The sequence below is a fragment of the Psittacula echo genome (assembly GCF_963264785.1).
Source record: "Psittacula echo genome assembly, chromosome: 1".
NCBI lineage: Eukaryota > Metazoa > Chordata > Aves > Psittaciformes > Psittacidae > Psittacula > Psittacula echo.
In genome coordinates, this window is record NC_137735.1 from 138,372,215 (window position 1) to 138,399,964 (window position 27,750).

The following is a 27,750-nucleotide window of genomic DNA, read 5'->3' on the forward strand; positions in this document are numbered from 1 at the left end:
CATTTGCCAGTGAAGACTGAGGCAAAGAAGTCATTAAGAACCTCAGCCTTCTCCAAATCCTGGGTAGCCAGTTCTCCCGATATCTTCCGAAGGGGGCCTACGTTGTCCCTTGTCTGTCTTTTACTCGCTACGTACCTATAGAATCCCTTCCTATTGTTCTTAACATCCCTAGCCAAGTTTAATTCTAATTGGGCCTTAGCCTTCCTCACCTGGTCCCTAGCTTCCCGGACAGCATCCCTGTATTCTTCCCAGGCTGCCTGTCCCTGCTTCCACCTTCTATAAGCCTCTTTTTTCCTTTGAATTTTCCTGAGCAGCTCCTTATCCATCCAAGGAGGTCTCCTGGCCCTCCTGCTGCACTTCCTTCTAGTTGGGATGCAACACTCCTGAGCTTGTAGCAAGGGATCCTTGAATAACAACCGAGAGTCTTGGGCCCCCCTGCTCTCTAGGGCTGTATCCCATGGAACCTTACTGAGCAGGTTCCTGAAGAGGCCAAACTCTGCTCTCTTGAAGCCCAGGGCAGTGAGCTTGCTGCACGCTCTTCTCACTGTCCCGAGCATCTCAAATTCGACCATCTCGTGGTCACTGCAACCAAGTCTGCCCTGGAGCGTCACATTTCCAAGCAGCCCTTCCCTGTTGGTGAGCACGAGGTCAAGCACGGCACCTCTCCTTGTCAGCTCCTCTATTACTTGCAGAAGGAAGTTGTCTTCCACACAATCGAGGAACCTCCTGGATTGCTTGTGCCAGGCCGTACCTTCACTTCAACAGATGTCAGAGCAGTTGACAGAGGGTTTGTGGGTCAAGGTTAAAGGGAGAGCAGCGATGGGGGACATTACTGTGGGGATCTGTTACAGACCGCCTGATCAAGAGGAATCTGTGGATGAACTTCTCTATAGGCAGATAGGAGCAGCCTCACACTCGCAGGCCCTTGTTCTCATATGCTTTTGTGTGATACTTCTCTCTGAGAAGCAACGATAAAAATATACTTTTCCAGTATTTTGTGGTTGAGTTTTTACAGTTTTGGGAAAAGATACATTGTTCCACTCACTGTGATTATTTGTTTCTCTGCTCACAGAAGCATAAACCAAGTTTGCGAAGTACATAGGAGCTTAGCCTCCACTCTTCTAACTGTAGTTGGCTTTGGAGGACTACCTCTAGGTGGCTGTTGCATTATTGGTAGTGCTTATTAGTGTGCAGCTCTTTGGGCTGGTAAATTGAGTAATTTTGGTCTGCATAAAATAAATGTGTCATTTTTGTAATAGTTCTATCCACACTGGACCTTTGCCTTCGCCAATGGTTGTTCTTTCCCTGAAGAGTACATCTTAATTTCACAGCATCTTCACACCTAACATATATGATCAATTTGTTAAGAATGACTGTGTTGCACAAAGCGTGGCTCTTTTGTGAGCTTTTCTGTTTTAAAATTGTTGAAATGCTGAGCAAGCCTTAATTCATGTTGTCTTAAACTACTTTTGAAGTGGTATAAATAAACTAAGAAGCAGAGTTTGTATACAGAAGCAGCATCGGGTTGAAAAGTCACAAAAAGAGTAGCTATTTAAATTTACACTTCGCTTTATTCCTGTTATATTATGCTTCATTTGGATAAACCTTTAATTCAAAATTCATTTGCATAAATAGGATAGTAATGTTGTACTCCTGTAGTATTGACCTGCACTTGTAGCTGGGTGAAAGGATACCCTTGGAAACCACTTGTCAAATCAGTGTTTCACTCTGTTGAACTTGTCTTGCCTTCTATGAAATTGTTGCTGAAGAGTAGAGGTGAGCTACTTGATTTAGTTTCCAAAGGTGATTGAGGGGGATGCTAATTACCAGCTAATGGTTAAGCTTAAATGTAGCACTTTTGACCCATACCATGAAATATTTAAGTTGCAGCTTGGTTTTTATTTGTTTCCAGGCCCGTCGGAGGACCACAACCCAGATGGAGTTACTATATGCAGACAGCGGCGATCAAGTCTCTGACATCAGTGCTGGAGACTCTACTTCGGCTGGACCTCTTGCATCAGTTGCAGAAACCCAAGAAAGTGGGATGGCTGCTGACACAAATGATACTTCTGCTAGGGATAGAGAGTCTATTCCCTCACCATCTGGCTTACCTTCTAAGATAGGCAGCATGTAAGTTTGGCCATGCTGTACTAATTCTTTGCTGAAAAAAAAAAAAAGCATGTTGCCAGTTTCTTGTAATCTATTATTTTAACTTTACAAAGGAGGTTGAGATACTTGAAGCTTACTAAATAATACTCACAAAGCTTCTCTTTCTTTTCTACCATCACCACTCTGGAAAGTATAACTGCATTGTTGGGCTTCTTACTGAAGATATGCATTCTGTTAAGTTGCTTTGTCATAGTAAAATTATTGTAGCCTTGTTTTGAAGTAGTGGGAAAACCCCACCTAGTACTTTGGGTACTTTGCTTTATTAATAGTATTGAGAAATACAGATTTGAGGGAGGTACTGAGAACCTGCTTACAACAGTAGAGAGAAGAAAATCAAACCCAACACCTCCTCCCCAAATTCAAAACTTTGTATAATGTAGTAATGTATCCGTATATGGTCCTGACTATTAGGTACAATCTTCCTGTGGGTCATCTTGTGTGGACCACACTTAAATTGAAGTCTATACAACAGTAGAGTATACAAGTGTAAACTTGAAAGAAACATGTTGGATAATACGAATCCTCAAAAATCCTTTCTATTTGCAGGTTGCACTTTTACCTGCAGAACAGATTTACTACTTGAAAGTATTACTTGATGATAAATAGAATGAAAGTATTATTTTTGTCTTTTTTAATTTGGGGGCAGCAGGTCTCGCTCACATGCGCTCTTTTTCCACGTGCTCTTGCTGTTCTTTCCACCAATATCACTGGTTATTAGCCATTCACTGCTCGAGACCTTTTTCTTAGCTTTTTAGGTGCTAGCTCCTAAACTACACAAAGTCTTGTATAATAAACTGAATGTGCTTTCTACGTTCAGTGATGTGGAAAAATTGTATCCCATAGCTGTCTTCATGTTACAGATTCTGGAATTAAGCATCTTTTACTGTCCATCTGTCGTACTTGCATAATATTTTTGCAGCAGTCTCCATCTAACGTATGTTTGTAATTCATATTATTTTTACTATGTATTTCTAGCATGTGCTTGAGGTGGCAATCATGAACTGTAAAACACTGCTGGCAGCAATTATTAACCCATGCTGATGGCTTCAGTGCATTTTACACATAGAATCTGCTTGGAAAGAATGCTCCTGGGGGTGAGGATAGGTGGAGAAATCCACTTGTTTTAGCAGTTAGTGTGAGATCACTAGAGACTTTTGAAGCTTCAAGATTTAAAACGTCAAGTGTTTTGACCTGGCATCCAAGACTCAGGTAATACCAACTTTTGCCTCACTCCATCTTCTAAAATGTGTCCATTTATGAAAGTTAGCCAGCAATGAGGCAATCCAGGATTTTCCCAAAACTCTGTTCTGTGAGCATTAGAGAGTTACACACTGTCAATGAATCAGTTAGCAGTAGGCCTCACATGTATTTTGGTTTGTTATTGATCATGTTTTATCAGATAAGTCATCAGAAATTCCCACAATCAGTCTGCAGTGACTTCCTCACAGTATCTAAGATGCTTTTTCGAAACTAGAACTCAATATACTTTTTACAGTATTGCTATTTTTGCTGTGCACTGGTCATTGTTGGAAGAAACATTGTCTTTGTGAGCCATCTGGCCTTCCTGTAATAGGCCTGTAGTGCCATTTCTCTTAGAATAAAATACATTCTATGGGGCAGATTGTGGTCTTATCTGCAATAAATGTTATCTGCCTTGTGACACTTTCTTAAGTGGCATTCAGGGACATAGATCAGTAACAGTGTTACAGAAGCAGTAACTGATCCAAAATATGCATTCTCAAAGTGCCAAATTAATTATATGCTTAGGTGCAAATCTAGGTATCACAATATGTATAAAGTGCTCTACTCTGGAAACCCCTCAGTTTTCTCACATCTGTGGTGATTCAGAAGGGCACATAAATGCCTGTGGGCAGCAGTTAGTTGGAATTCTCTTTATAAAGCTGGCTAGTGCTGCCGTCCTTTGGTAGGCTCAGCTCATCTGCAACATCCTCTTCAGAGTAGAGTGTTCTCCTGCAGGTCTTGTGCTAGCTCTGTTCAGATGTCTGATATCCTGGGAAATCTAAAAGTGTGCTGGAAACTTGTAATTAGGTCGTACATGTATGCGTAGGAAGTTCATTCCAGCAAAATTGCTGCATTTTTATACCTTCATTTCCACACTATCAAAAACAATTTCTAATACGAGGACGCTCCTTATACCTGCTTCTGAGGATGTGCCACTGTGGAATCAAAGATGGAAAACTCAATGGGCAGATGGACCTAGCTCCCTCTTGCTCCCTTCCATGTCTCAGTATACAGGATGTTGGTATGAGGCAGAAGAACTTGGGTTCTAGTTTCTGATGTGGTTTATTTAATCTAGTAGCTGCACGCTAGTCACATAGGCAACCATGGCAGTGGAGACTGTAACCTATTTGTCATCCTTGCTGAAAGGCTTAGCTGTCAGGCTCATCATAGGATTTGCCTTGTGACTCCAGGACTTTTGCATTCTGACATGCATACTGGTCCAGCATAAAGAGAGGGAGGGAGTGTGTCATATTCCACCTCGTTTTTAGCTTGCAGAATTTGCCTAGCGGTGAGGGACCCCTGTACAGACATTAGTGCTCGAGCCTTGGGAAGAGTACTGAACCCACCTTCTTTTTTGTGTACTTTGACTGCTAGGCTTTTGTGCAAAACCAGACAGGTTATCACTTGTCCTACTTTTCTTGTGTCTTGAAAGACCTTGGGGGACCTCTGGGGTCTGCACTTGGGTACAATTCTTGGCACCAGGCCCTACAGGTAGGACCTTCACCTTCAAGCTACAGTTTGTGTTCAGTGTGTGTGTGATAGCTTGAGACAGTCAGTATCAGCTGCTTGAGTCAAATAGCTGTTCCTGGTTGTTCTGTCCTTGTTAAATAATGTTTTTTTGCATGACAGTCTCTAGGTGGATTTTACATAGCACAGACTCCCTCTTCAGGGGAACTGGTAGAGCTTTTATCATGTAGAGATGATGCAGCTCATTGCCACACATACAGTGTGTTTTACCCAAGGCCATATTACCCTGAGAATGCCCTATTTCATCTGATCTCAAAAGTTAAGCAGTGCCAGCCTCAGGTCTTGTCTAAGGTGAAATGACGATATAGGAGGACCACCAAGAGATTTTCCCTGAGGCTGGACAGTCATGAGTGGCAGGGGGTGTGGGATTGTATGGGCAAGCTTCTATGCTAGTAGAGCTCTGAGACCAGATCCTGGCAACTGTGTCAGGCAGGTGTCCTACCGACTAAACTTAATAAAATTGTGTGGCACAAAAGCACTTTCTGATCCTTACATTTACAGAAACACCTTCTCACCACGTGGAAAAAATACAAACAAAGGAAATATTGCTTTTCTGGTTGCCCAGCTGGTGAGAAGCAGGAGTTCAGAACTGTGGAGACCACCCAGATTCCCTTCTTATTTTTTTTCAATCTGACTGCGGTGAAATGATTACATTTGGGTGTCAGCATCAATATTACAGTCTTGACTTTTTTGCTGATTTTAATGAGGAGTAGAAGGCTGTGAGAACATAGTGACTATGAACTGGAATTATTTCAGGGCAAGAACTAGAGAGACAAAGGAGGGGATGCAAAGTAAGGAGGAAGGGAACACAGAACAAAGAGAAGCAATGTTATAATAGGCTGTCAATGGGAAACGCTTTTTCTCAGTACCTAATTTAGAATTCGATATTGAAAAATGAATATCTTAATGCAAGATTTAATTCATATCATAGAATCATAGAATGGTTTGGGTTGCAAGGGACCTTACAGATCAACTAGTTCCAACTCCCCTGCCATGTGCAGGGGCACCTTCTACTAGAGCAGGTTCCCCAAAGCCCAGTCCGTACGTAAGAGTCATTCTGATTTCTCTGTTCTTCATGTCTCTTAAGTGGTCTATTGTAGATGAAAGTGATGGAATCTGAAATTTTAGGTCTTATTCAGACCTTCCATTTTTTCCATGGTCTTAATTTGAGATGCATATTCCACTGTTTCTTTTAGTTGGTCCTTCTTGTTATTGAACTAATAGATCTCCTTTGCTTATTCAGTATCTGGATGAACTGTGAACATTAATAAACTTGATGTATTTTTATGTTAAAATGTGAAAACAAATTTACAGTCCATAGATTCAAGAGAGGCAATAATAACTGAAGCACATTCTGCAGTATTTCAAATTTCAGAATGACAGCTAAGCAAAGCAAGTTTGTAAAGTGCCTTGAAGTGAGTTAATGATTGCTCTTGCTTTAGTTCTAGACAGCCATCTCTGTCAGAGAAGAAGATGCCTGAGCCTTCACCTTTAGCAAAGAGAAAAGCCTATGAAAAAACAATGGAAAAGACAAAGGCAAAAGAACAAAAACTGTAAGATTCTTCTAAATTATTTTCTCTGACATAATTTAAGCCTTGGGTATATTTTATTGAAATATAAATCTCTATTTTTGATTTGTTTAAGTTTGCACAGTTTTTTTGTTGGCAGTGAAATTGCTGCCCAGCTTCTGTGTGGTTTTGGGTTTTGTGGGGTTTTTTTGGGAGTTGGGGTTTTTTTGTTTGTTTGTTTTGTTTTGGGGTTGGGGTCTTGGGTTTTTTTTGTTTGTTTGATTTTTGGTTGTTTTTCCCAGCATATTTTTCTGTACAGAACGCCTCAGGAGCAGAGCCCTGTGAAAGAGTCCTTTGAAGCATTTGCAAATGACTTTTTTTTTTTTTCCTCCCTTTTAAATGGGACTCATCCATTTCTCCAAGAAACTGCAGTTTTATAAGAACTCATTCTACATATATGTTGTGTGTTTTCTGCCTGGAGCTTTCGCTGCTAGCACTTAAACTTTGAACACTGTGCCAGCTTGCACTTTGCAGCACTTTGTAGTCTTAAGTTTATTGCCTTCTCTGGGAAATGTCTGTAGCTAGCATTATAATTTTATCTGCTTAAGAGCATCTAACTTTTGGGGCATGTTGCATTTAACTTCTCTAACCGTTCATAACCTGTTAAAGAAGATGTTCTTTTTTTCTTGTAGCTCAGATTCTGGAGCCCCAGAGGCTAGTCTGTCACCTCCTACTTCCCCACCAAGCCGGCCCCGTAATGAAATGAATGTTTTTAGTCGTCTTACTGTTTCTCAGGGAAACACATCAGTTCAGCAGGATAAGTAAGTCACAGAGGGAAGCCTCAGCCCCCAACCAGGGAACTGCAAAGTGCACTCAAGTTATCAGTGTAGTATCTGGTAGATATATTTCCCTTCTTCTGCAAGACAGGAGGAGGCATTTCTCATGTTTTTGTGTAGTTTTCAAAGAAAAGATTTTAAACTTTCATGGAATCATTGTAAAAATTCAAGAAAAGCAATTTCCTGCTGAACCTTGTTTCCTGTTTTCTAGGCTACACCTACTAGTTGTAGTTTTAAACCCCAAATAGAAAAGAATGGTAGAATTCTTAGATGTATGTGTATTTCTCTGTGTGTTTACACTTGGAAACAGGATTTAACTGACCATTTATGAAATGGTGCTTTTGAGAGTCAGCATTGCTCCAAGTGTTGTCACACCAGCACTCTGGAGGATGGGACATTTAAATGGCTAGAACGCAATTGTTTAGAAATTATCCAAACTATTGAACAGATTGACTTTAGGAGGTTACATGGAGGAGCAGATGATACACCTTGTTTAGAAGAGCAGTTCATTTCCTTGCATGTTAGGCATCTGTTAGGAGTCTTACTCCAAATTGTAGTGGACTTGACTGGAGAAAAAATCTTTATTGCAGGTTTCAGTACTGATACCAGTGCCATGCAGTACTTCTGAACTGCAACTCAGATGTAGAATAAACCTGTAGTTCTGACTGTGGCAAGACAAGTCATTGCTCTTGTCTACACCATTGTTTTATAAAAAACTTCGCTTTTTTCCAGTAGTCACCATATACCAAGCAGTAGCTTGCAAGGCTTTCAGTGATTTAACTGTGCTTGTAATTTCTTTATCTCAGCTATGATACCTTTCTCATCGCTAACTCCCACCTAACCCTTTCTGTTTTCTCTGGACTGACTTGGAAGTCAAATTGAAACTGCTGAATCTGTTTGATTTGCATTGGAAAGGAAGGACATCTTGAGTCATGCTGCGAATGTTCATGTCTGGGGGGAATTTCTTCTTGTTGCATGTTTTCTGGGTTGTTATTTTTAAATGGTTTTGAAAATGAGAGGTAAAGGACTTTTGAACTAAGCATTGTTTGCAAAGTGCTCTTGTTATTCCAGTGGGCTATTAATATGTATATTTTTATTATTAACATTTTAGATATTTCTTCTACACTTAACAGGCATGGATGTTCAGATTATTTTTCCTTTTGATATTTTTCAATAAGCATTATGTTACAGAGGTTAAATTACGCATTCATCTTCTTTGTTGCCTTTCCTTCTGTAAGAAAATGTTGGGAAAATAAGAAATGGCTCAGCTGGTGTTGCTCAGCTTCTTGGGTTCTGCCAGTGCAGCTTACTGCTGAGAGTGCTATTTAACATTATTATTTCACCCCTCCTATATTATCATGGGTTTAAGGTATACCCTGAGCAATGCTGCATACTCTATGTGGATTTGCATTGCTTTTCTGAATTGGCCATGCTGCTGTTTGTTCTTCTCATATGGAGGCGTTACTTTGCTGATACCTATATTCTTTCTCCTCACAATTCCACCACTGTTGATTGTAGGTCTGATGAAAGTGATTCCTCTCTGTCGGAGGTACACAGGTACTCTCTCTTTCTCTTTTCTGTTTTCTTGGCATCTCTCACTGAAGCTATTTCAGTTCCTAGAAAATTTCATTTTGCTGCATGATTTTTCCTGGTCCTTGTGCATTTTATCTCTTCTTGCTTTTGCCAGAAGTGTAAAAATTTGACATTTTGGTCAAGCATGTCTTCACTCTCTCCTTTTTTAGGGTGGTTATTATCGCTGTGAGCATGTCAGTTTTTCTTTTCAAATAAAGTATGATGTAAACTTTTCCTTAGACATATTCTTTCTTTATTTTCTTAAGAGGAGCAGGCATTTCCTTAGGTTTTACATGCTTATTTCTTTTTCTTATTCAGTTCTATGCTTTAGTCACTCAAAATTAAATTACAGTATAAATAAAAATGAGTAGGTTTTTCATTATGTCTTCCTGACAGAATGCACAGTGGCTTAAGAGAAATATCCCCACTTGTGTTTGAAAACTGTTGCTTAGGATTTTGGTACTTGGTGAAAAATCAGTTTATCAAGAGAAAGGCAGTCAAAGGACTAATAGTAATGTGATGGTGGTTTTGTCTGGTCATTGTAGCAGTCATGGCATTTTTTCTGTGTAGATTTCAAAGCACTGCACATAGGTAGATAAAAAACTCCGGAACATATGTTTTAGATGGCTTGTCAAGGGAATGAGTGGGTGAGGACAGCAGTAGGAATAACTCAGTCTAGAGGCAGCATGATCCACTAGAGAGTACTACAGAAAAAAACCACAGTTTTGCGTGATGTTCAAAAACAAAGTATAGAGGCCTAAATTAATAATAACTTGTTCCTGTATTCTTGGAAACATAAAAAGGTGCAGATCAGAAGATGAATACCTTTCCAATATGAGGAAGTTGACGTCAAACAATTTAAGGCAGTATTAGTAAAAGCTATAAAAGGATTGCAGAGGAGTAATGAATTATATGAATGAAGATGTCCTGAACAGTAAAAATGTATAAAATAATAATTTCTAAGACTGTACTAGATAAACTAAGTGATTGTCACAGAGTTAGTATCATGAAGGGCATTTTCCTTCCTGTAGCAAGCTTCTCAGCAATATTATGGATGCTTTACATTTTCCTAAAGCATCTGATACTCATTTTTGTGAGATAGGGCTATGGCTTAGATCTTTTTCCTCATAGTTGTGTGTGTAATCTCCAGATGAGCATTACAGTGAGTCTTAACTACAAGCTGCTCAGGTCACAGCATTGTGTTGCATGTTTTGGGCATTATCCTGAGGCTTTTCTACGCTTCACGGAAATTAAAGGGGTATGTGTGTATGCAGTTGTATGCATGTGATTTTTAGATTGCTCATAATTCCTGTTTGGTGATGAACTGTGATTTATTTTTTCCGGCTGAGTTAGTGTTTTGTCATCACCACAGAACTAGCTGCAAATCCCCAGGATGATTCCCCCTGGGGTATCTGTACTCCAGCCATACTTGCTTTCAGCTGTTTGAGTACTAGTATGGAGCTGTGTATGGGGTGCAGTAGTAACCTTCCTTAGGTATACAAATGAGCAGCAGTTCTCCAAGCCTGCCATCAGAAGGCAGTTGGTGTGATGTGCCTTCTGAGTTTGTAATTGGCAGCGTACATCATGTTTGCTTCATTTTCCAATGTGTTATTAAAGCTAAAATGTCTTTATGCAATCTGCAGTCTTAAGGGTGGTCCTAGGCATCCAGGAGCTTCAAACATCCTGGACTTTTTTAGCATAACACACTTTCCCATGTACCCAGCATTCAGCATCTTGTCTTTTCATTTGTTTGGTTTTGTATGTGGTTTCCTTTAACTGATAGTCCAGGGTTGATACTTGTTGAAGCTAAACAGTAAAAATCCTTACATAGTTTATGAAATGCATTCAGCTGTTCTGCCCTCATATGTAAAAAAAGACAGATTATTTTTTTCACTACATTTAAGTAAATTAATTTTATTTGTATGCTACTATTACCAAACTCACATTCTCTTCTTTTCTTTAGGGGGGTAATTAACCCATTCCCTGCTTCAAAATGCATCCGATCATCCCCACTTCAGTGTATCTATACAGCTGAAGGACATACCAAGGCTGTGCTTTGTGTTGATGCAACTGACGATCTTCTCTTCACTGGATCTAAAGGTTAGGCAAGCTTCATGCATCTGTGCTGGCATCAGAAGGTGCTTTGGGAGCCTGGGGTATTTTAAAATTCTCAGTTTGTGCTTAGTGCTGTAAACACAGTGAAAAATGATGAGGATCCATTTTGTGGCATAAGCTGAAGAAAGATTTACAGTAATTACCTACAGGTTTTTAATTCCAATGTGTAGTATTTGGCTGTTTAGTTGTAGTGGAAAAAGTAACTGTCAAGAGTAACATTAATATTTGTTGAGTGATATGATGAAACTAGTCATGGTAACACATGCACACGTGACATGCAAATAGCCTCAGGGTAGGGTTAGAGGTTGGAATCAGCACATCTTCAACTGTGCTGCCTAAGGAGTTTGAATAGTCTTCATGGCATAATTTCTTCGAGCAGAGCTAAGGATGTTTTCTGCTTCCCCTGTGCATCTCGTTGCCTATCTGTTGTGTGTGTCGTCGGCTGTTATGAGAGGGGCTGGATTTTTAGAAGTCACTAAATTCCTTACTGAGTGGATTAGACAATCTATGAACTCTTACAGCTGCTAGGAAACAGTGTTTTGGAAAAAAACATTTTGGTGGCTTTCCACTGTAATCACTCAGTTTGGCTTGAAGATAACATAACCAGACATTAACAGTTACTTTTCATATCACTCAAAAAGTGATTTTCATGTTCTCTTCTTTTTCCCTGAGCCTTTTCATATAAGGGACTTATGGTAAAAGACTTGCTATATTCTTAGTTGTGCAGCTGAAACTATAGCACTTATTTTCTCCCAAATAGGACCTGTGTGGTAATTTGTGATTGTTTATTTGTTTGTTTTTTTTCTGTCCTGAAGTATCAAAGCAAAGATGAACTAGAGTGGTGGCTGGGGAAAGTTAATGCCTACTGACAGGGAGACTCTCATTTTCACTAGTTCACATAATGGATAAACTCTGAAATTTCAGGGCATCCTTTTTATCCCTATATTAACATGGAGATAACCCCATCAGATGCATGTTTTCCACTGCTAATAATTAAGTATGTTCCCTGTGGTTATTCTGCTAGGTGGCTGTTAAAAATACCAAGACACACTGTTATAGTGAATTGGAAAACTTTTGGTCTTGTAAGTTTGAAGCCAATGTTTCAGCATTTGTGCAAGTGTATACAAATGCAAAAAAGGATGTGTATATTTAATTTCAATAAATGTTGCTTAGTTGATTTTTCTCTTCATCATCCTAGTAATTATTCCAGTAAAAATGTACTTGTAAAATATGTGGAGTGATGCAGATATGGTACAAGGCAATTTTCCTGTCCTCTCCATCTGTGTTGCAAAATTCTTGAAAGCTTCCATGCATTTGGGATTTTAGTACACAAAAGGCTGCAGTATTTAAAGTCCTTTGCTAGTGAATGAAAACTGTGACTAAAGCACTTATACTGGCATTTTTAGATGCTCCTAGAGCACCAAATAGTTCTGATCACTTCTCACCTTTGTAGTTTTGTTGTGGCAGTCAGTACCATCATGCTGAGCCTCAAAACCCCTCCTGAATGATGCTCTTAATGAAGAATTTTTGAACTGAAAATTGGGTTCTTCTCTTCATCTGTCATCATTCAAACTTCACAGCCTCTAAACTGTCTGTATCTTCACTTTCCTTGAAATGGAATTAATTATTTTTTTTTTTCCCCTTTGTCTCTTACTAGATCGTACCTGCAAAGTCTGGAATCTGGTAACTGGACAGGAGATTATGTCTCTAGGGGGTCATCCAAATAATGTTGTTTCTATAAAATATTGCAACTACACTAGCCTGGTCTTCACAGTCTCAACCTCCTATATCAAGGTGTGGGACATCAGAGATTCTGCTAAGTGTATTCGGACATTGACGTAAGTATGCTAAACCTCAAATGCTAAGTGTTCAAATAAGTCTTAATTTTAGATAGATTTTATTAGATTTAATTTAATAGCACAGCCCAGTGTAGTTTAAATACACTGTTGGGGCTAGAAGGTTTCTTTACATGTTCAGGCTTAGCCTGTATGGTGCATTGGTAATATATGAGAACACAAACCACTTTACATTTATGCCTATAGTCTTTTATGAGATGTTCAGTATTCATTCATTCATTCAGTAAAAAGGCTTATAGCCTTTTTGCTCAGGTAAGTAGGTTTGGTTTTAGACAGCATGCAAAACAGGGAGAATAAAATACAGGGGTTTTCTGTTTTTCATTTCCTCATTTCTCCCCATACTCAGGTCTTCAGGCCAAGCAATGCCTGGTGATGTGTGTTCAGGAAGTACTAACAGAACAGTCACTATCCCAGCTGGAGAGAACCAGATCAATCAGATTGCACTAAATCCAACTGGCACATTCCTCTATGCAGCTGCTGGAAACTCAGTGAGGATGTGGGACCTGAAAAGGTACTGAATACAAGCAGAAGAGACTGTTTTTGAGGTGGTTACGTGTACATATGAAACAGTGAATGAAGTGTTTCCTGTTTATGGTAATGTCTGTAGCCTCGTCAAAATATGGTCAAGATATGGATCAACTAATCCATGCTGTCGTGATTACTGAGATAATGGAGGTGCTCATGATTTCCTTATGTGTTAAGGTGAATTGTTTCAGAAAAAGTATTGGAAAACCACAAGATTTTGTTAAACAGGCACTTGTAAGGTGATGGATGCATGAATCCTGACTAGTAATTGTTGATAAGATGATGAAAGCTAATTGATGTAATGTAATATAACGTGGGGCTATGATAGCCACACTATAATAGCAGTTTTCCAAGCAGAACCCACACCCAAAGGCTGTGTTCAGAGTGCAGAGAATACTTTAAGGGGTGTGATTTAGCTTTAATTTTTTTACATTTTGTTTACATTTAACATAAATTTAACACCCATGGATATGAGCAATAGTGGGGTATGTAAACCAAAGAATGAACAGTGAAGACATAAGGAAAAGCAGATCCATTTTGGTAGAACTGTGCTATAGACTGTATTGGATATATGGGAAGAAATAACAAATACTCATTTCTTCCCTTATCCTTGAAGATTTCAGTCTACAGGAAAGCTAACTGGTCACCAGGGTCCTGTTATGTGCCTTACTGTAGATCGAATTTCCAATGGACAAGATCTTATTGTCACTGGTTCAAAGGATCATTATATAAAGGTAAACCATTAGTATTTACTTATTTGAACTCTTCACATCAGCATGGAATGCAGACCTGAGCAGAAGTGACTTGCATCTCCACATCTAAAATGTGATAGCCAAGATGAAAATTCTTTAATCAGTTACAGATTACAAATGATGTTCAGACTTCCTAAATTCCCATCACTTCAGTGCTGGTTTTCTTTCATGGTGGAACATGGGTAGATGCTTGTCTGTAGTCAAACTTTTTCTTAATCCCTGGTGAGTTGGACATCAGGTGTTTGAAGTATTGTAAAAATATTCGTAACACCTACTTTTAAGCAACATTTAGCTCTTCAAAGTATTTTAAGTCAATGCTTCCGTTTTGGATTGCAGACCTAATTTCTTCGGCAGAGACACTGTGCTCCCCACAGAAAATGGTCTGAGGTCTAGCCCAGGCTCTTGCTTAAGTGGGGGAGGAGAGAGAAGTCAGTACATCTCAGCCAATGTGCCCAGTGAAGCACTCTAATAATTACTTCTCTGCATAGTTCAGAATGTTGGGTTAGTTAAGAGCTACCATCCTGGCACATTAATGAGTGGGGGCACAGGATGTGATCATGTAAATGTGAGTTTGTCATGCTACCAACTGATGTGACAATCAAGGAGGTAGAGGGGCTTTTTGAAAACAGCTGTCAGCAGCCAGAGGGCTTTATCTGCCAGTCTTGCTTGCTTGCTGTGGGCAGGCTACATAAATCCTCACGAGGCCACCTGCCTCTTGACTTTCACCACGAGAATGTCCACAGATGTTTTGGCCATGTGTATGTGCTGCACAGGCTGTTCTGCAAGGTGCATGCCTCCAGAATTGTCAGGCCACTTTGGACAGTGCAAACAATCTGCATGTGCATGGTCAGTACAGCAGTTTGGGAGTTTTCAATGCTTTTCCACATGGGTAGGTCTGTCACAGATACTGTAGTAGGTCTGGTCACAGATACTGCTTTCCCCTGCCACAGGAAGGTACCCTCATGTCACCTGAGCCAGGAATATTCATCTCCTCTGTCAAAGTGCTTGATTTTTCTGATGTATTATTGAAGATTTTTCTTACAACTGGAACTGATGCATGTTAATTGACTGCAGTAACTTCTCAAATAGCTTTAACTCACCTAACGTATTCTTTCACACTACCAAGTTGTCCCTTTTTTACTGCCAAGCTTATTAATTTTAAAAGGTCAATGAAGAGCAAATAGTAGAGGATGAAGTCTGACATTTTCTTGTGAAACAGAGGTAGTGGTTTAATAAGTTACTGCTCATCTTTTCCTTCTCAGCTCAGTCTAAATGGGTGAGCTCTGGCTCACTCCAATGCAATATGAAACAGAATTGCTTACACTGCTGCCCTAGGGACAAAGACCTGATTATTCCTTAAACAGTTAAAATGGCCCCACTTGAACCTTAAGACCCTTAAGAGGCAGGGAGAGAGGTGTGTGTAGTCCATGGAAAGCGTCAGCCTGTAATGGCATGTAACCCTTGCCAAAACACCTTGTCCAGAAAAATATATTAATGCCTTTTCCTGTAGCTGCCTGTGCAATTCTCCCACTCTAAGTAATGTTTACCATAATCAGCCCATCACATCATGTATATATAGGTTCCTCCTTGTGAAGATACTGTGTATTTAATAATCACTTCTTCCCAGAGCAGTCTTCTCTGAAGTCGGTGAAGAATTCCTGCTTCAGGCAAGAGGTAGAAGAGGAGAAAGGAATGTTTCTTGTAGATAAGTTCTATCAAATATACATCATGATACAGTGGCCTGTAAGAAGTTTTCCCCTGGAAGTTATTCACTGCATGTTTTCCAAGCTGGTCAGATGCAGGTAAGTTTGTGAAATGTATTTGATCATGTATTTATTTATTTTAGATGTTTGATGTGGCTGAAGGGGCTCTTGGAAGCGTGAGTCCTACACACAATTTTGAACCTCCTCATTATGACGGCATTGAAGCACTTGCTATTATGGGAGACAACCTCTTCAGTGGATCCAGAGATAATGGCATTAAGAAATGGGATTTGGCACAAAAAGACCTTCTTCAGGTAATGCAAAAAAAATATGTGGCTAATGTGACAGTCCTGCTGTACAACTGTGTTCAGGCTATGTGCAGGCTCATACAATGACTATTGACTTTAAACACTAATGTTTTTAATAGGGAAGGCACAGAGCACTAAGAAAGAAATCAATAACGTACTTGATCTTTGCACTAGGAATGCAGTTGCTTTTATTTTAAGTGAATGTAGCATCAGGAAATGCTCAAGTAGAGGGCTTGTAGGTTTGGGGTTTTTTTTGCTCTGGTATGTAGGCAGCACTTGCCTCCCCTGTGACTGGAACCATTGGGTATCGTCCTTGTCATTGACAAGTTGGTGAATTTTGGACTGGGAACTCAATGACAAACAATACTTGAGATCAGGCTACAGAACGTTTTCTTGTGAAGAGGGTTTACAACCTACCTCACTCCACCCAGCCTTTTGCTATGTAGTGTATACAACATGCACAAAACAATCTGCTGTTAGAACATAATTTGCTGTAAGCTTTCACTGGGGAAAAAAAGAGGGGAAAGGAGGCAAGAAGGACCTCACATCCAGGGAAACTTTGAAGTTCATTGTAGTTTGTTTGACATGGAGAACTTTGGCTACTTGCTATAAGCCAGTCTGTTCTTCTAGGTCTTGTGAGAGGTGGTTGAGGTAGAGAGAGAGTTATTTGAGACTGAGAAATGGAAGGCAGAAAAACAAATGCCAGAAAATGCTGTTGGTTCTGCAAAGGTTTGGTTAGATACCAATCATTTAATAATTTTTGGAGGGAGGAAGGGCATGTCTGTTTGTGCATTTAATATGCAGACTGATAGCAAGGAAATAAATAGACTATTAAAGTTTTGAGACATGAGAGAATAATGGACTGATCACCTTCAATAAGTTCTGTATGGGCATACTTAGTATTCCATAAATACACAAAGTTTTCTGGACCTTCTTTCAAAATTGTCCAATCAGGTGTCAGTTCCTTTTCAGAATACTACTAAGACTTTACATTTAAAATAAGGATTCAGAAATCCAGCTTCTTGCAGAAAATGTTCACTTGGTCTTGACATTGGGCTTGGGACATCTTCCCTCTCTCTGTCTAGGGGAATGCATTAAGCATCTTGTTAGAAAGAACAGCAGGAGCATAAGAATAGGAAACATTTTGTATTCTCAGAATGACTTTACTGAATTTGTATTTAGTGTCTTCACTCTTGCATTTTAGGCTCATTAAAATTTTATGCCATATGCACTTTTGCCATTGCATTTAACTTAACATCAGAATGAATACAGGAGTGGGGTGAAGTAGCATGTATTAGTGGACTAGTTGTATTCCTTATTTTTCTCTTGGTGTATGTTCATAAGTTCTATATTTCATGTTTCTCTGTTCGTTGGTTTTAAAAGTAGAGCTTAACTTAAAAGATCTCAAGCTTCCTTCTTTCTTTTTATTTCTACAAAGTATGTGTTTTTCAAGGAGGTGAGGCTAAAGCATTTGACAAAACAATATAATTTTTATTCACTGTCTTTTTAGGGAATGAAGAGAAGCACTTACTTTGAGGGGTAATTCAGGATGAATGGGTCCACTGGAGGTCACACATTGCAAATTTGATCCAAGCAAGGCTGACTGTAGTTAGGTCTGGTTATTCAAGGCTTTGCCAACCTGAGTTCTCAAAAATCTCCAAGGTCACAGACTGCAGAGCTGCAGTCCCATTGCACTGCTTAAACTACTCTTCTATGAATTTGCCCCCACTCATATCCAGATAGAATTTCTGTTGTTGCAACTTTCTTTTGGCCTGTATACTTGACTGTTCTAGATGAAGGAAGACAAACCTGAAACAGAGCTGAGCTGCTTTAAAGTATAAATGCTAACATTTCAACAGAAGTTCTGTTTTGGCATATGTGCGTTAAACAAGTCTGATCTCCTGTAATTGATGAAAATAGCTTAACGTGCTATTCAAAAGAATTTGGAGATGGTTTACTTCACTTGCTGTAATACATCTCAAGCCACAAAACACTGCTGTGACAAAAATTAAGATTTATAAGAACCACTCCTCCTTCCAGTTTCATGAAGTGCTGCAGGACCAGATCGCCAGTGTTGTGATAGCAGTATACGTAAAATGTCATGATGAGCCTAGAAAGCTGAGTGTACTTCCTAATATGAGAAATGCAGCAAAGCAAAGCAGTTCCTACCAAAGTGAACTGGAGAAGAGCCGTTCTTAGTCCCCTTAAAAGACAGCAAACTTGGGCTATTATACAGTGATGGTACCAAATGGATGTTATTCTTAGCTGGTCTGTGCAGCATTTCGGTTTCTGAATTAACAGTAAAATGCTAGTGAGTGTCTTTGCTCGATAAAGAATTAATGTATTGTTGAGTGCTACATCACAACATCAATTTATAATGTGTAATGGGAAAAGAAGAAAGGAGTAAGGCAAATATATCTATAGTTTCTGTCTCCCTGGTATATTTTTGAGCAGTGTTCTGGATTTTCTTTTTATGTGTTTTATAGTTTACAGTCAGACCTGAAACAAAGACCATATGTTCAAATATGCGTTTGAACACATGCAGATTTAGCATCATCCTAAATTAATTTCTGTTCCATGTGGTCAGCTGTGCATATTGGATTTTCTTCTTGTTTTGCAGTACTATTTCGTAAAGAGAAACAAACTCATGGTACAGAATTAGCCCCATGGAAGACAGCACCCTCCTTGCTTTGAAGGAGGAGAAGCTGCAGTGCTGGGATATACCCAGAGTCATGTAGCAGATCTACTGCAGGACAGGAATCAGGCTTGGAACTTGGGATTTTGCCAATTCTGCACTCATTCCTTTAGAAGCTTCTGCAGCCCTGTGAGACTTGCCTCCCTTCTCTTTTCCAGCAAGTTCCTAATGCTCATAAAGACTGGGTGTGTGCTCTTGGCCTGGTACCTGGCGCTCCAGTTCTGCTCAGCGGCTGCAGAGGAGGCACTCTCAAGCTCTGGAATGTGGATACCTTCGCACCCATTGGGGAGATGAAGGGACATGACAGCCCTATCAATGCAATCTGCACCAACTCCAGCCAGATTTTCACAGCTGCAGAGTGAGTTTTTCTTCTCCATGAATCTTTCTTTTCCATTGCTCCCAATAGAATTCTGTCTACGCAAATGCATTTAGGAGAGCTTCAGTTGTGTAAGTCGTTTCATAGCAAGCATGGGGAGACCCAGTCCATAAGCCTGAACGCTAGTTAATCTACTGCAGTGATCTCCAAGGTGGGGTGCATGCACCCCAGGGGATGTGCAACGTGATCCATTGAGGTTCAGGAAGAAAATATGAGAACTTCAATAGTACATGTGTATGAGTGAATAAATACACATGGGGGTGTGTGCTCAGAAAATTTTTAGTGGTAGGGGTGCATGATCAGGAAACTTTGGAGACCACTGATCTACAGGATGGCAGGGAGAATTTGGTAACAGCTGAGAACTTTACCAGCTTGTCTCTGCAGCTGAGCTGTTTACTGCCAGGACTGATCCCTGGCCTGTGGGAATTTTTCTAAAAGCCATGGTATGTGTTTCGTTTTAGTTTGATTGAGTGTTTTGTTTGTTTGGTTTTAAGTGCTGGCATATAGCAGAAGCTTTGCAAGCCTTCCTATTGTCCTTTAAATGCCTTGATTGGAATAGTCGCTTTCTCAGTAAAAGTGAGCAAATTGAGTAGCTGAAACCTCAGGGAACCTGACCAAGAAAAATGTCTCTTTCTGGAGAAAGCTAGCTTTGCTGCTGCCTCCTGCATTTAGTGGTGTAGTCTGAGAACAGAAGCTGAGAAAGCTATTGTGTTATCTTCTAGTGCCATTTGCAGAAGATTCTGGCCTTCTGAATTGAAAGCAAGTCTTAGAGCAGGATTTCAAAGTTGCCAAGTTGCCACCTTTGGTGGGAAATTTTTATACTTAAGCATTAATAGATGGGATAGAGACATCAAAGCTTGTGTTTTTATTTGCCTAAAGATAAGGCAAGTGAGAGAAGTTTAGAACATGCATGCATCTGAAATTTGTTCTTTATTACTAGCAAAAGAAAATCCTAGCCTTTTGGCACTTGTAACCTTGTGGTGAAGGTCTACAGAACTTGGGGTATTACTCACAATTTACAGTGAAGGAAAGGCACAAGTCAGAAAACCTCTCTACTGTGATAAAGTCTGTCCTGACTGCTGCCTCCTGGCTGGTTTTGAGGGGGTTATAACTAAAGCATGAGTCAATGTTTGCTCGTCATGCAATTCAATGTTTGAGAAATTCACAACTTTTACTCCCCTTTCACAGGATAAATTGCTATTTAACAAGACCATTTTACTTTTTAATTATGCTAATAGAGTTTTTAACATATTCCATGTGATATTTTACTTACACATACTTTAAAATTGTGTAAATAATGATTGTTGCCAAAAGTACAGAATTCGAGCTTGCTTCTCCTGGGTTTCCAAATACCACCTCACAGGTATACGTTTCCCAGCAAAGGGTTCTTTCTGGAGGCAGGAATTAGGATTTTGTATCATCTCATGGTTCTGTGCTTTTTTACCTTATTATAGACTGACGTCTCTCATGCAAACAGAGCAAGTTTCATGTCCTGTTCGATTTAACCTGTTGTAACTTTTCACACTTTTTTTTTATGGTGAGGAAGTAGCCTTGTCCTGTTGAGTCTGTCTCTCTAATTCTGTAGTACACTGACTGTTTGCTGTGGTCTGCTGAGTTGCAAACAGTTACATGATAGAAGCTGTTCTCTGTCAGTCTACTTAAGCCTGTTACCGTTAGCTGTATTTTAAAAACTAAGTAATAGCAGAGTAAAATTTTTTCTTTCTTTAGATGTACAATCTTTATATTTGTCTAGATGCTTAAATGTAGTAGCCAGTGCTGTGTTAAGGTTAGGGAATCTTAAATGTTGTACATGTTCGATTGCAAAATCTCCTGGAGGTGGAATGACCCTTGCATATCCATTAAGGAAATACTATTTTGCCAACAATGCCTTTCTGAATAAATCACTCAAGCTTTTAAGAAAGCTTCCCTCTCATTCCCTGCTTTCCCCTTCCCTCCCCAATACATCTCCCTCATCAATTTAATTACCTAGCTCTCTAATACTGCTTTGGTTTGGTTTTCAGTGACCGGACCGTGAGGATCTGGAAAGCTCGAAACCTCATAGACGGACACATCTCAGATACAGGAGATGCAAGTGAAGATCTTGCCAGTAATTGAAATGATGGGGATAAAGGAATAGGTTGTTGAATTTGAGGTGCACTCAATGCAGTTTGCTGCATGCTTATTAGGTAAACACTGATGACTGGAATGAACTGACAATTAGGAGTGAACTCTTCCACTAGACCTGCTGTCCTTAAAATATGTACTGTATTTAAGAAAAAAATAACCTCTTGGTAACCAGCTTGTGTCTCAGTGGTCACATATATGTCTATGTATTATGGCTGAAACTGTGTGCATATGTAATACTTGCAGTTTAAATTAACTGGAAATCAGTCTAATGACCGTCTCAAAATTATAACCTGGAATATATAACAAGTGCTCTGCTGTATTTCACTCACCAGTATGATTAGCTGGTTTGCATTTTAGGGTAGCAGGGGAGTGATGATGTCCCAGTAATAAGCCTTTGATTATGACAGGCAGTTTCAAGATTCTAAAGGTCACTTACACTGTTAGAGAAGTGGAGTGAAGAAGCTGTTAATGACACATCTATCTGACACAGCTGTATCCTGCTAACAGAATGCCATGTGATTTGTGTTAATGTTAGCATAGAATCCTTGTTGACCAAAGTTGTGCAGCTATGTATACTCTGTGCTCAGGACTAGAACTCAAATGCTCATAAACTGGTATGTTTTATTAGTGTTTTGCCTGTATTCTGTAATGACTAGGTGTTCTCAATGTCATGACAGAAGTATACCTTAATCTATTTTTCTTACAGATTTGTTTCTATCATCTCACATTTTCTTTTCTAAAGCAAAATGTCTTTCCTTTTTATCTAATTTTATATGCTGCTAAATGTATTTTAAATACACTGTTTTGCAAACCTTGGCTTTGAGAACTGAACCACCTGTATTGGAAAAAGCTATGTAAATAGATGGTTGTACAAAGAAAATATCTTATCTTGTGCCTGTATGACTTTTAAAGCCCTTAGAGTGTGGATATTGAGGGAGGATGTATAATTTACGCAACTGTTTTGAACATTAATTTGTAAATTCTGCAGATTTTAAAGACTTATGTAGATTGAGATACACTGTTTGGATATTGAGCTTTTTTTGGTTGGTGTTTGTTTTGGTTGGTTTATTTTCCAGGAAATATAGGTCTGTAAATTATAGCTTATGTAGGTAACGCTTAAATAAAGATGTGACTGTGAACTACTTCTTGGTTTTGACTTTTTCGTCATGCTTGCTTATAAAAAAATTCACTTTCCTTGCAAAGGCCCTGAATGTAGAATGCACAGCTTTACATAATGCAGTGGAGTAGCTTGCTGAGTAATATAGCCCATAAGTTATTCTGGTATCCTGCGTTTGTGTTCTTGTTGGCCATTATTTGTGTTTTGATGGTAGATAGGAATGCTGGTAGGATTCCCCCATACTAAGTACAGTACAGAGTTAAAATGAAGCAGATGGCTCCTGTTCCTAAGAACTGACAGTTCTTACCTTATTACATATGGTCTGTCAAACAAAATATAGTTGTGATGCCTTCTACTGATCTTGGGGAAATAATTTCCTCTCAGCTCAGCGTGAAAGGAGATGAAAATAAATGCTGCGTGTGATCTGAAGTTACTGATTTTTTCCAACTTTTGGCACAAACAAGTAAAGATACATATTGTTAAGGAACTATGTATAGGTTGGTTAAAATAAATAACAGCCAGATCAATTAATGTTTCTCTATGATGCTTTGTGACTACTCAAGGGATGCATGCATGCAGGATTTGGACTACAGCGTGCCTTCAAGCAAAACTCCCAATGGAGAGTGCATTTACGTACAAGACTCGTATGAGAGGCTTTGTGTACCTGTGGAGGGTCCCTGTTCTGCCTGGCCCAGCAGGTAAAGGCCACCAGCAAATGATGGCAACATGTTGGTGGCCCCTGATTTTGAGCTGAACACTCACAGCTGTCATCTGGGAACCCTGGGTAGTTGTGGGGTGTTAATGTGTGTTTAGTGTGCGTAAGCTTCATGAGAACGTTGTGGTTTGCAACTGCAGGACAAAAGTCCTTACAAACCTAGTAAATAGCAGCTGTCATGTAGTCTGGCTTGCAGATGCTTCTCTGGTGATGCTTGACAGCACAGCCAGCTTGTTTCATGAAGGCACCCATATAACTTAGAGAATGTGTGTATAGAAAGATTCTGGGTGTTTCCCTCCAGGAAGACATTCCACCTAAACCAGCTCTTACCATAGAATACAGCTTTATTCTGAAAGTTCTTGCCATCAAGTAATTGGAAGGAATTTGTAAAGGTCACACTTATCAGTGTCTTGTTTTAATGGAGAATTCTTCAACTGGTTTTCTCCAAACTTTTCATTTGTCCTCTGAAGTTAGGTATGTGACAAAAGATCATGTGAAATCAGAAGAAGGTAGGTGCTGGTCTATGCTTGTCTGAAGGTGTTTGTTTAAAAATGTGGTGTTTGAAATTTTTTCTATGAATTCTAAAAAATCATGGCAAAATCATTCTCCCGGTTGGATTTCAGAAGTTAAGCAAAGCTTGTGGACAAATTGCTAGCTCTATCCCGTCTTATCTGCTTAGATATGTTCTTAAATCCAGGGTCATGTGTTACAATTAATCTCATGAAAGGTACAAACAGTGAGAAAATATTTGCAGTGTTTCTATGATGTATCAGTACACCTGCTTCTTGTGCCCCTGCCTTGTATAAAAGGCTCCATGCCGCCTGCAGAAATTGCCCTTTGACCATGGAGTGGATCAGGAGCCTGTGCTGCTTGGCTGTTGTTCTGGCAGGTAAACATATGGCACCTGTATTTTGCTGTAGGCTTTAAAAACAGGATATAAATGTGGTAGCGAAAGAGCTATTAGGAGAGGCAATCTTTTTACATGGAAAAGGAGACAACCCAGAGTGGCTTTAACTCCGCCTGAGGTGAATCTGTGGCAGGGCACCAAGACTGGCTTGTTCAGAAATACACCCCAGTTCAACAGCATGTTCAGCTCCCTGGGCACAGCACAGACTCTGGAGTCAATAGGACTGTTCAGCTGCTGAAACTTGCCCTGTGCATTGCTAGATTGGCATTTTCTTTCTCCCAGTGTACCGGAGGTTAATTTGGTCCAGATCTAATAAAGGGAGAAAAATCTTACGCTGCCGGGTAAAGGAAGAGGGAACCTCTGCAGCAACTGCCTTTGAAACATATGGATGAACCCAGAATGTAAAGACTAACGCTATTGAATTAAAAGGTCTGTGGTAATACTTTAATTCCTTGCTTATGCCTTACTGCAGCAGTTCCTAATCCAATCTCAGAAAGTTGAAGTCAAGGTTTTTAAACATCAGTGGGGATAATTTCTCACATATATCTTTCAAACTACCTTGCTTTAGCTTCTGTTCCCATGGCAATTATTATGGAAACGCAAGTAGCCATAACTGCTGCTATATTCAACTGCTCATTTGCATTTCATCTTCTATGTATGATTACAGACATAGGCCATAAAGGCAGTGAAAATGGTGCAGAGATTTTAAAATGAGAATGTTTTGTAAAAGCACGGAAAGAAAATTGCATCTTGCCACTTGCTGCTACCCCATTTGTGCTATAACTGAAGTAAATCCAGGAATCCAGAGATGAGCAAGGTTCAGCTCCTCGTACCTTGCCAAGTGCCTGTTTGCAAAATTTACTGGAAAATTTAAGCTTCACATTGATGGGGGAGGGGGAATTAAGGAAATTTTTTGTTTCCTGCAGAGAATTTTCCCTTGACCTAGAGTTTTCATTCGCAACCTCCTTCTTGTGAAGTATTTCAATAGCATTTTATTATACAAATGAGTTGATAAGTGTCCCATGGACCTACGCTATGTAAATTGTCACCAAGTTAATAATCTGCTGCATATGTTCAGTAAGATTCTTTGATGTCAGCAATGAAATTACTGATGCCGTGTTTGACTCCGATATGAAAAACCAACCAAACAAAGAAATAATCCTAAGTGAGCTGCGATGGGTTCACCGTTTTGTGCTGCTTCTGATGAGGTGTTAACTCGAGCGTCCAAGGCAGAGCAGTGTGAAGCTGCTGGACACAGAAGCCGTGCACTGATTGCAGAGGTGGTCCTTGGTACAGCGTTCTTTTACCCTCTGCAGTTGCCCAGGTTTAAGGACATCAGGATCCAGAGGGTTGCAGGAAGCATTTGAAATCCTTCCACCTCCTTGCACAAGTACGATTGTTCAATGCATAGTGAGACAGCGGCAGGGCAGTTATTTTCATGGCACTTGCACACTGTCTTTCCCTCGTCTGCAGCAGGGGCACAGTACAAAAAGGCAAGAGTTTACCCACCCAGCCCAGTGTCTTAGTTTTTCATTAGACCACTGATGAATCCCCCCTGATTTCTGCTCCAAGAAGAAATAATCTGGGGATTGTAGAGGGATCTTCATATTTCTGTTGCAATCTGGGTGAAAAAGAGGATCTGACTTTAGGGCTTTCCTATGTTACAGATCACTGGGGGTGAATGCTGGGTGGAAAGCAGCCAGCCTTTGGTGCATGACTGTCCACCCCAGAAAACAAAGGTGGAAGCCAAGCCTGCCTGTCTGGCAGCTGGGGAAGGGTAACGGGGTTTTTTGTGTGAATACCTGCCTATAGAAGGTGATAAGAGGTCTTGTGGCAGCAAGCAGAGAGCTCTGCTGTGTGTCCCAGGAGCCTAAGACCTGAGCATCAGATGCTCCTTTGTCAGAAGGGGATGAGAGCTTTCTCAAAAGACGAATGTAGATGGCACTCAGCTCCTGCTTTTCTGCATTCCCATCTCCTATTTGGGAATAAACCCTGGCATAGCTGCGTGATGGCATTTTCCAGTGAAGCTACAGTTCTATTCTGTAAATTTTCCCAGTATACATAATTATTGCTTGTGCACATCTGCTTGTTAAGTTTTTCCTATGGAGAAGCCCAGACTGCATCAGCAATCGTGCTTTAAGCTTTCAAGCACACAACAGTCCACATTAAAAGAAAAAATAATTAAGGCAGAGGTATTAGTCATTTCATGGAAAAGAGCAATTATCATTCAAGTAGATTTAGTCTTTGAGTACTGCGGTAATGACTAAAATGACAAAAGTTAACTTCAAGATAAATATGCTGCCTGCAGTTCTGCTCCCTTTAAGGGTGCTTGATACCAGGGTGTTTTGGCAGAACAGCAGCGAGGCAGTCTCACAGTGCCCCTGCTCTCAGGAGGAGAGGGAGAACCGCACTCAGTGCAGGGGAACCGCAGGGCTCGACCTGCAGCTGCGAAAAGGAGAAGATTCAGCACCTTGCTAAGGCTTTGTAGGGGTGATTCTGCAAGTGACTAATTTGTGCCTTTTCTTTAACATCTTCCCTTTACTTATAACCCTACCTCTGTATTATCACCAGCTATTAATACTACGTATATATGTAGTAGTCATAGAGTATGGAAATAAAACCCAGTGCAAACATGCATATAATCAGCATTTTTATATTTATATCATACAGGTGCATGCTCATTTCACATACTTGCGTGTGTATATATATGTATAGCCTCTGTGTATAGCATGAGAGAGAATAAGTACACTGAAAACATAGTGTTCTAATACCGACAGCAGTTTTAGTCCTCACTGAAGTGCATACACCCCCTGTTCAGGCAGCCTGAAGTGCTGCTCTCCCACCTCGCCAGCAGTTTCATTACCCGCTCTTTAACTTTCCATGAGTATTTCAAGCGAGTCGTGCTTCGGCTGAGCACCAGCAGCTCTGAGCACTGAATAACACAGACCCACTGCCTTGGCTTGTAAAAGAGACTGGTTGCTCTTGCCTCGATCCGGAGCAGGCAGGCTGCTCTGCCATCATCTTAGTCAGAGGAATCACATGTATTAGCCCCAAAATGGGGGAAAAAATACAACAAGGAAGAAAGAAGAAGTTTGCATTGTTGGTTATTATTTAACTGAGCGCTGTTTCCCGCTGCCAGTGGCTGGCAGGTGCCTCAGCTCAGCCTCGGACCCACAGTGCTCGGGGGCAGCGGCAGTGCAGAAACGCATCAACTGCCACCCTCAGCCCGGCGCATCCCAAGAGGCCTGCGAGGCGCGGGGCTGCACGTGGTGTGCCACCGACGTGCCCAGCGCTCCCTGGTGCTTCTTCCCCGAGGACAGTCCCTATGGCTACTCGCTGGGTGGGAGCACCGAGAAGACAGCCACAGGATGGAGGTAAGTGTGCGCGGTTCCTTCAGTGCTGCAATCCTGCACTGCGCGGTGGCCACTGCTGCCACCCCAGGGCAGCTCCACACAGACCTTCCTAGAATCCTGTCCTAGAATGGTTTGAGTTGGAAACGTCCTTAAAGCTCATCCAGTTCCAACCCCCCTGCCAAGGCAGGGACACCTTCCACTAGACCAGGTTGCTCCAAGCCCTGTCCAACCTGGCCTTGAACACTGCCAGGGATGGGGCAGCCACAGCTTCTCCGGGCAACCTGAAGTCAAAGCCTTCTTCCTAATGTCTAATTCTCTACCCTGTGCTCAGCTTGTGACAGCAAGGA

The 27,750-nt window shown here is 40.4% G+C and overlaps 2 protein-coding genes across 2 annotated transcripts in view; both read left to right on the forward strand.

Moving 5' to 3' along the window:
* The window catches only part of KIF21A (kinesin family member 21A), a gene marked incomplete at its 5' end in the record, with an annotated part of 91,517 nt that extends 70,184 nt beyond the window's left edge, over positions 1–21,333 (forward strand). The window contains 11 exons of the mRNA XM_080616470.1: positions 1,913–2,130; positions 6,381–6,491; positions 7,139–7,267; positions 8,801–8,839; positions 10,818–10,954; positions 12,627–12,807; positions 13,172–13,336; positions 13,967–14,084; positions 15,949–16,119; positions 18,967–19,166; positions 21,206–21,333. Coding sequence (XP_080472596.1) covers positions 1,913–2,130; positions 6,381–6,491; positions 7,139–7,267; positions 8,801–8,839; positions 10,818–10,954; positions 12,627–12,807; positions 13,172–13,336; positions 13,967–14,084; positions 15,949–16,119; positions 18,967–19,166; positions 21,206–21,299 — 1,563 coding nt within the window. The 3' untranslated portion in view covers positions 21,300–21,333. The remainder of the gene's footprint in view (positions 1–1,912; positions 2,131–6,380; positions 6,492–7,138; positions 7,268–8,800; positions 8,840–10,817; positions 10,955–12,626; positions 12,808–13,171; positions 13,337–13,966; positions 14,085–15,948; positions 16,120–18,966; positions 19,167–21,205) is intronic.
* A 3,892-nt stretch (positions 21,334–25,225) lies between these two features.
* The window catches only part of LOC308217301 (sucrase-isomaltase, intestinal-like), a gene marked incomplete at both ends in the record, with an annotated part of 60,994 nt that continues 58,469 nt past the window's right edge, over positions 25,226–27,750 (forward strand). Inside the window, 2 exons of the mRNA XM_080610299.1 lie at positions 25,226–25,340; positions 27,190–27,424. Coding sequence (XP_080466425.1) covers positions 25,226–25,340; positions 27,190–27,424 — 350 coding nt within the window. The remainder of the gene's footprint in view (positions 25,341–27,189; positions 27,425–27,750) is intronic.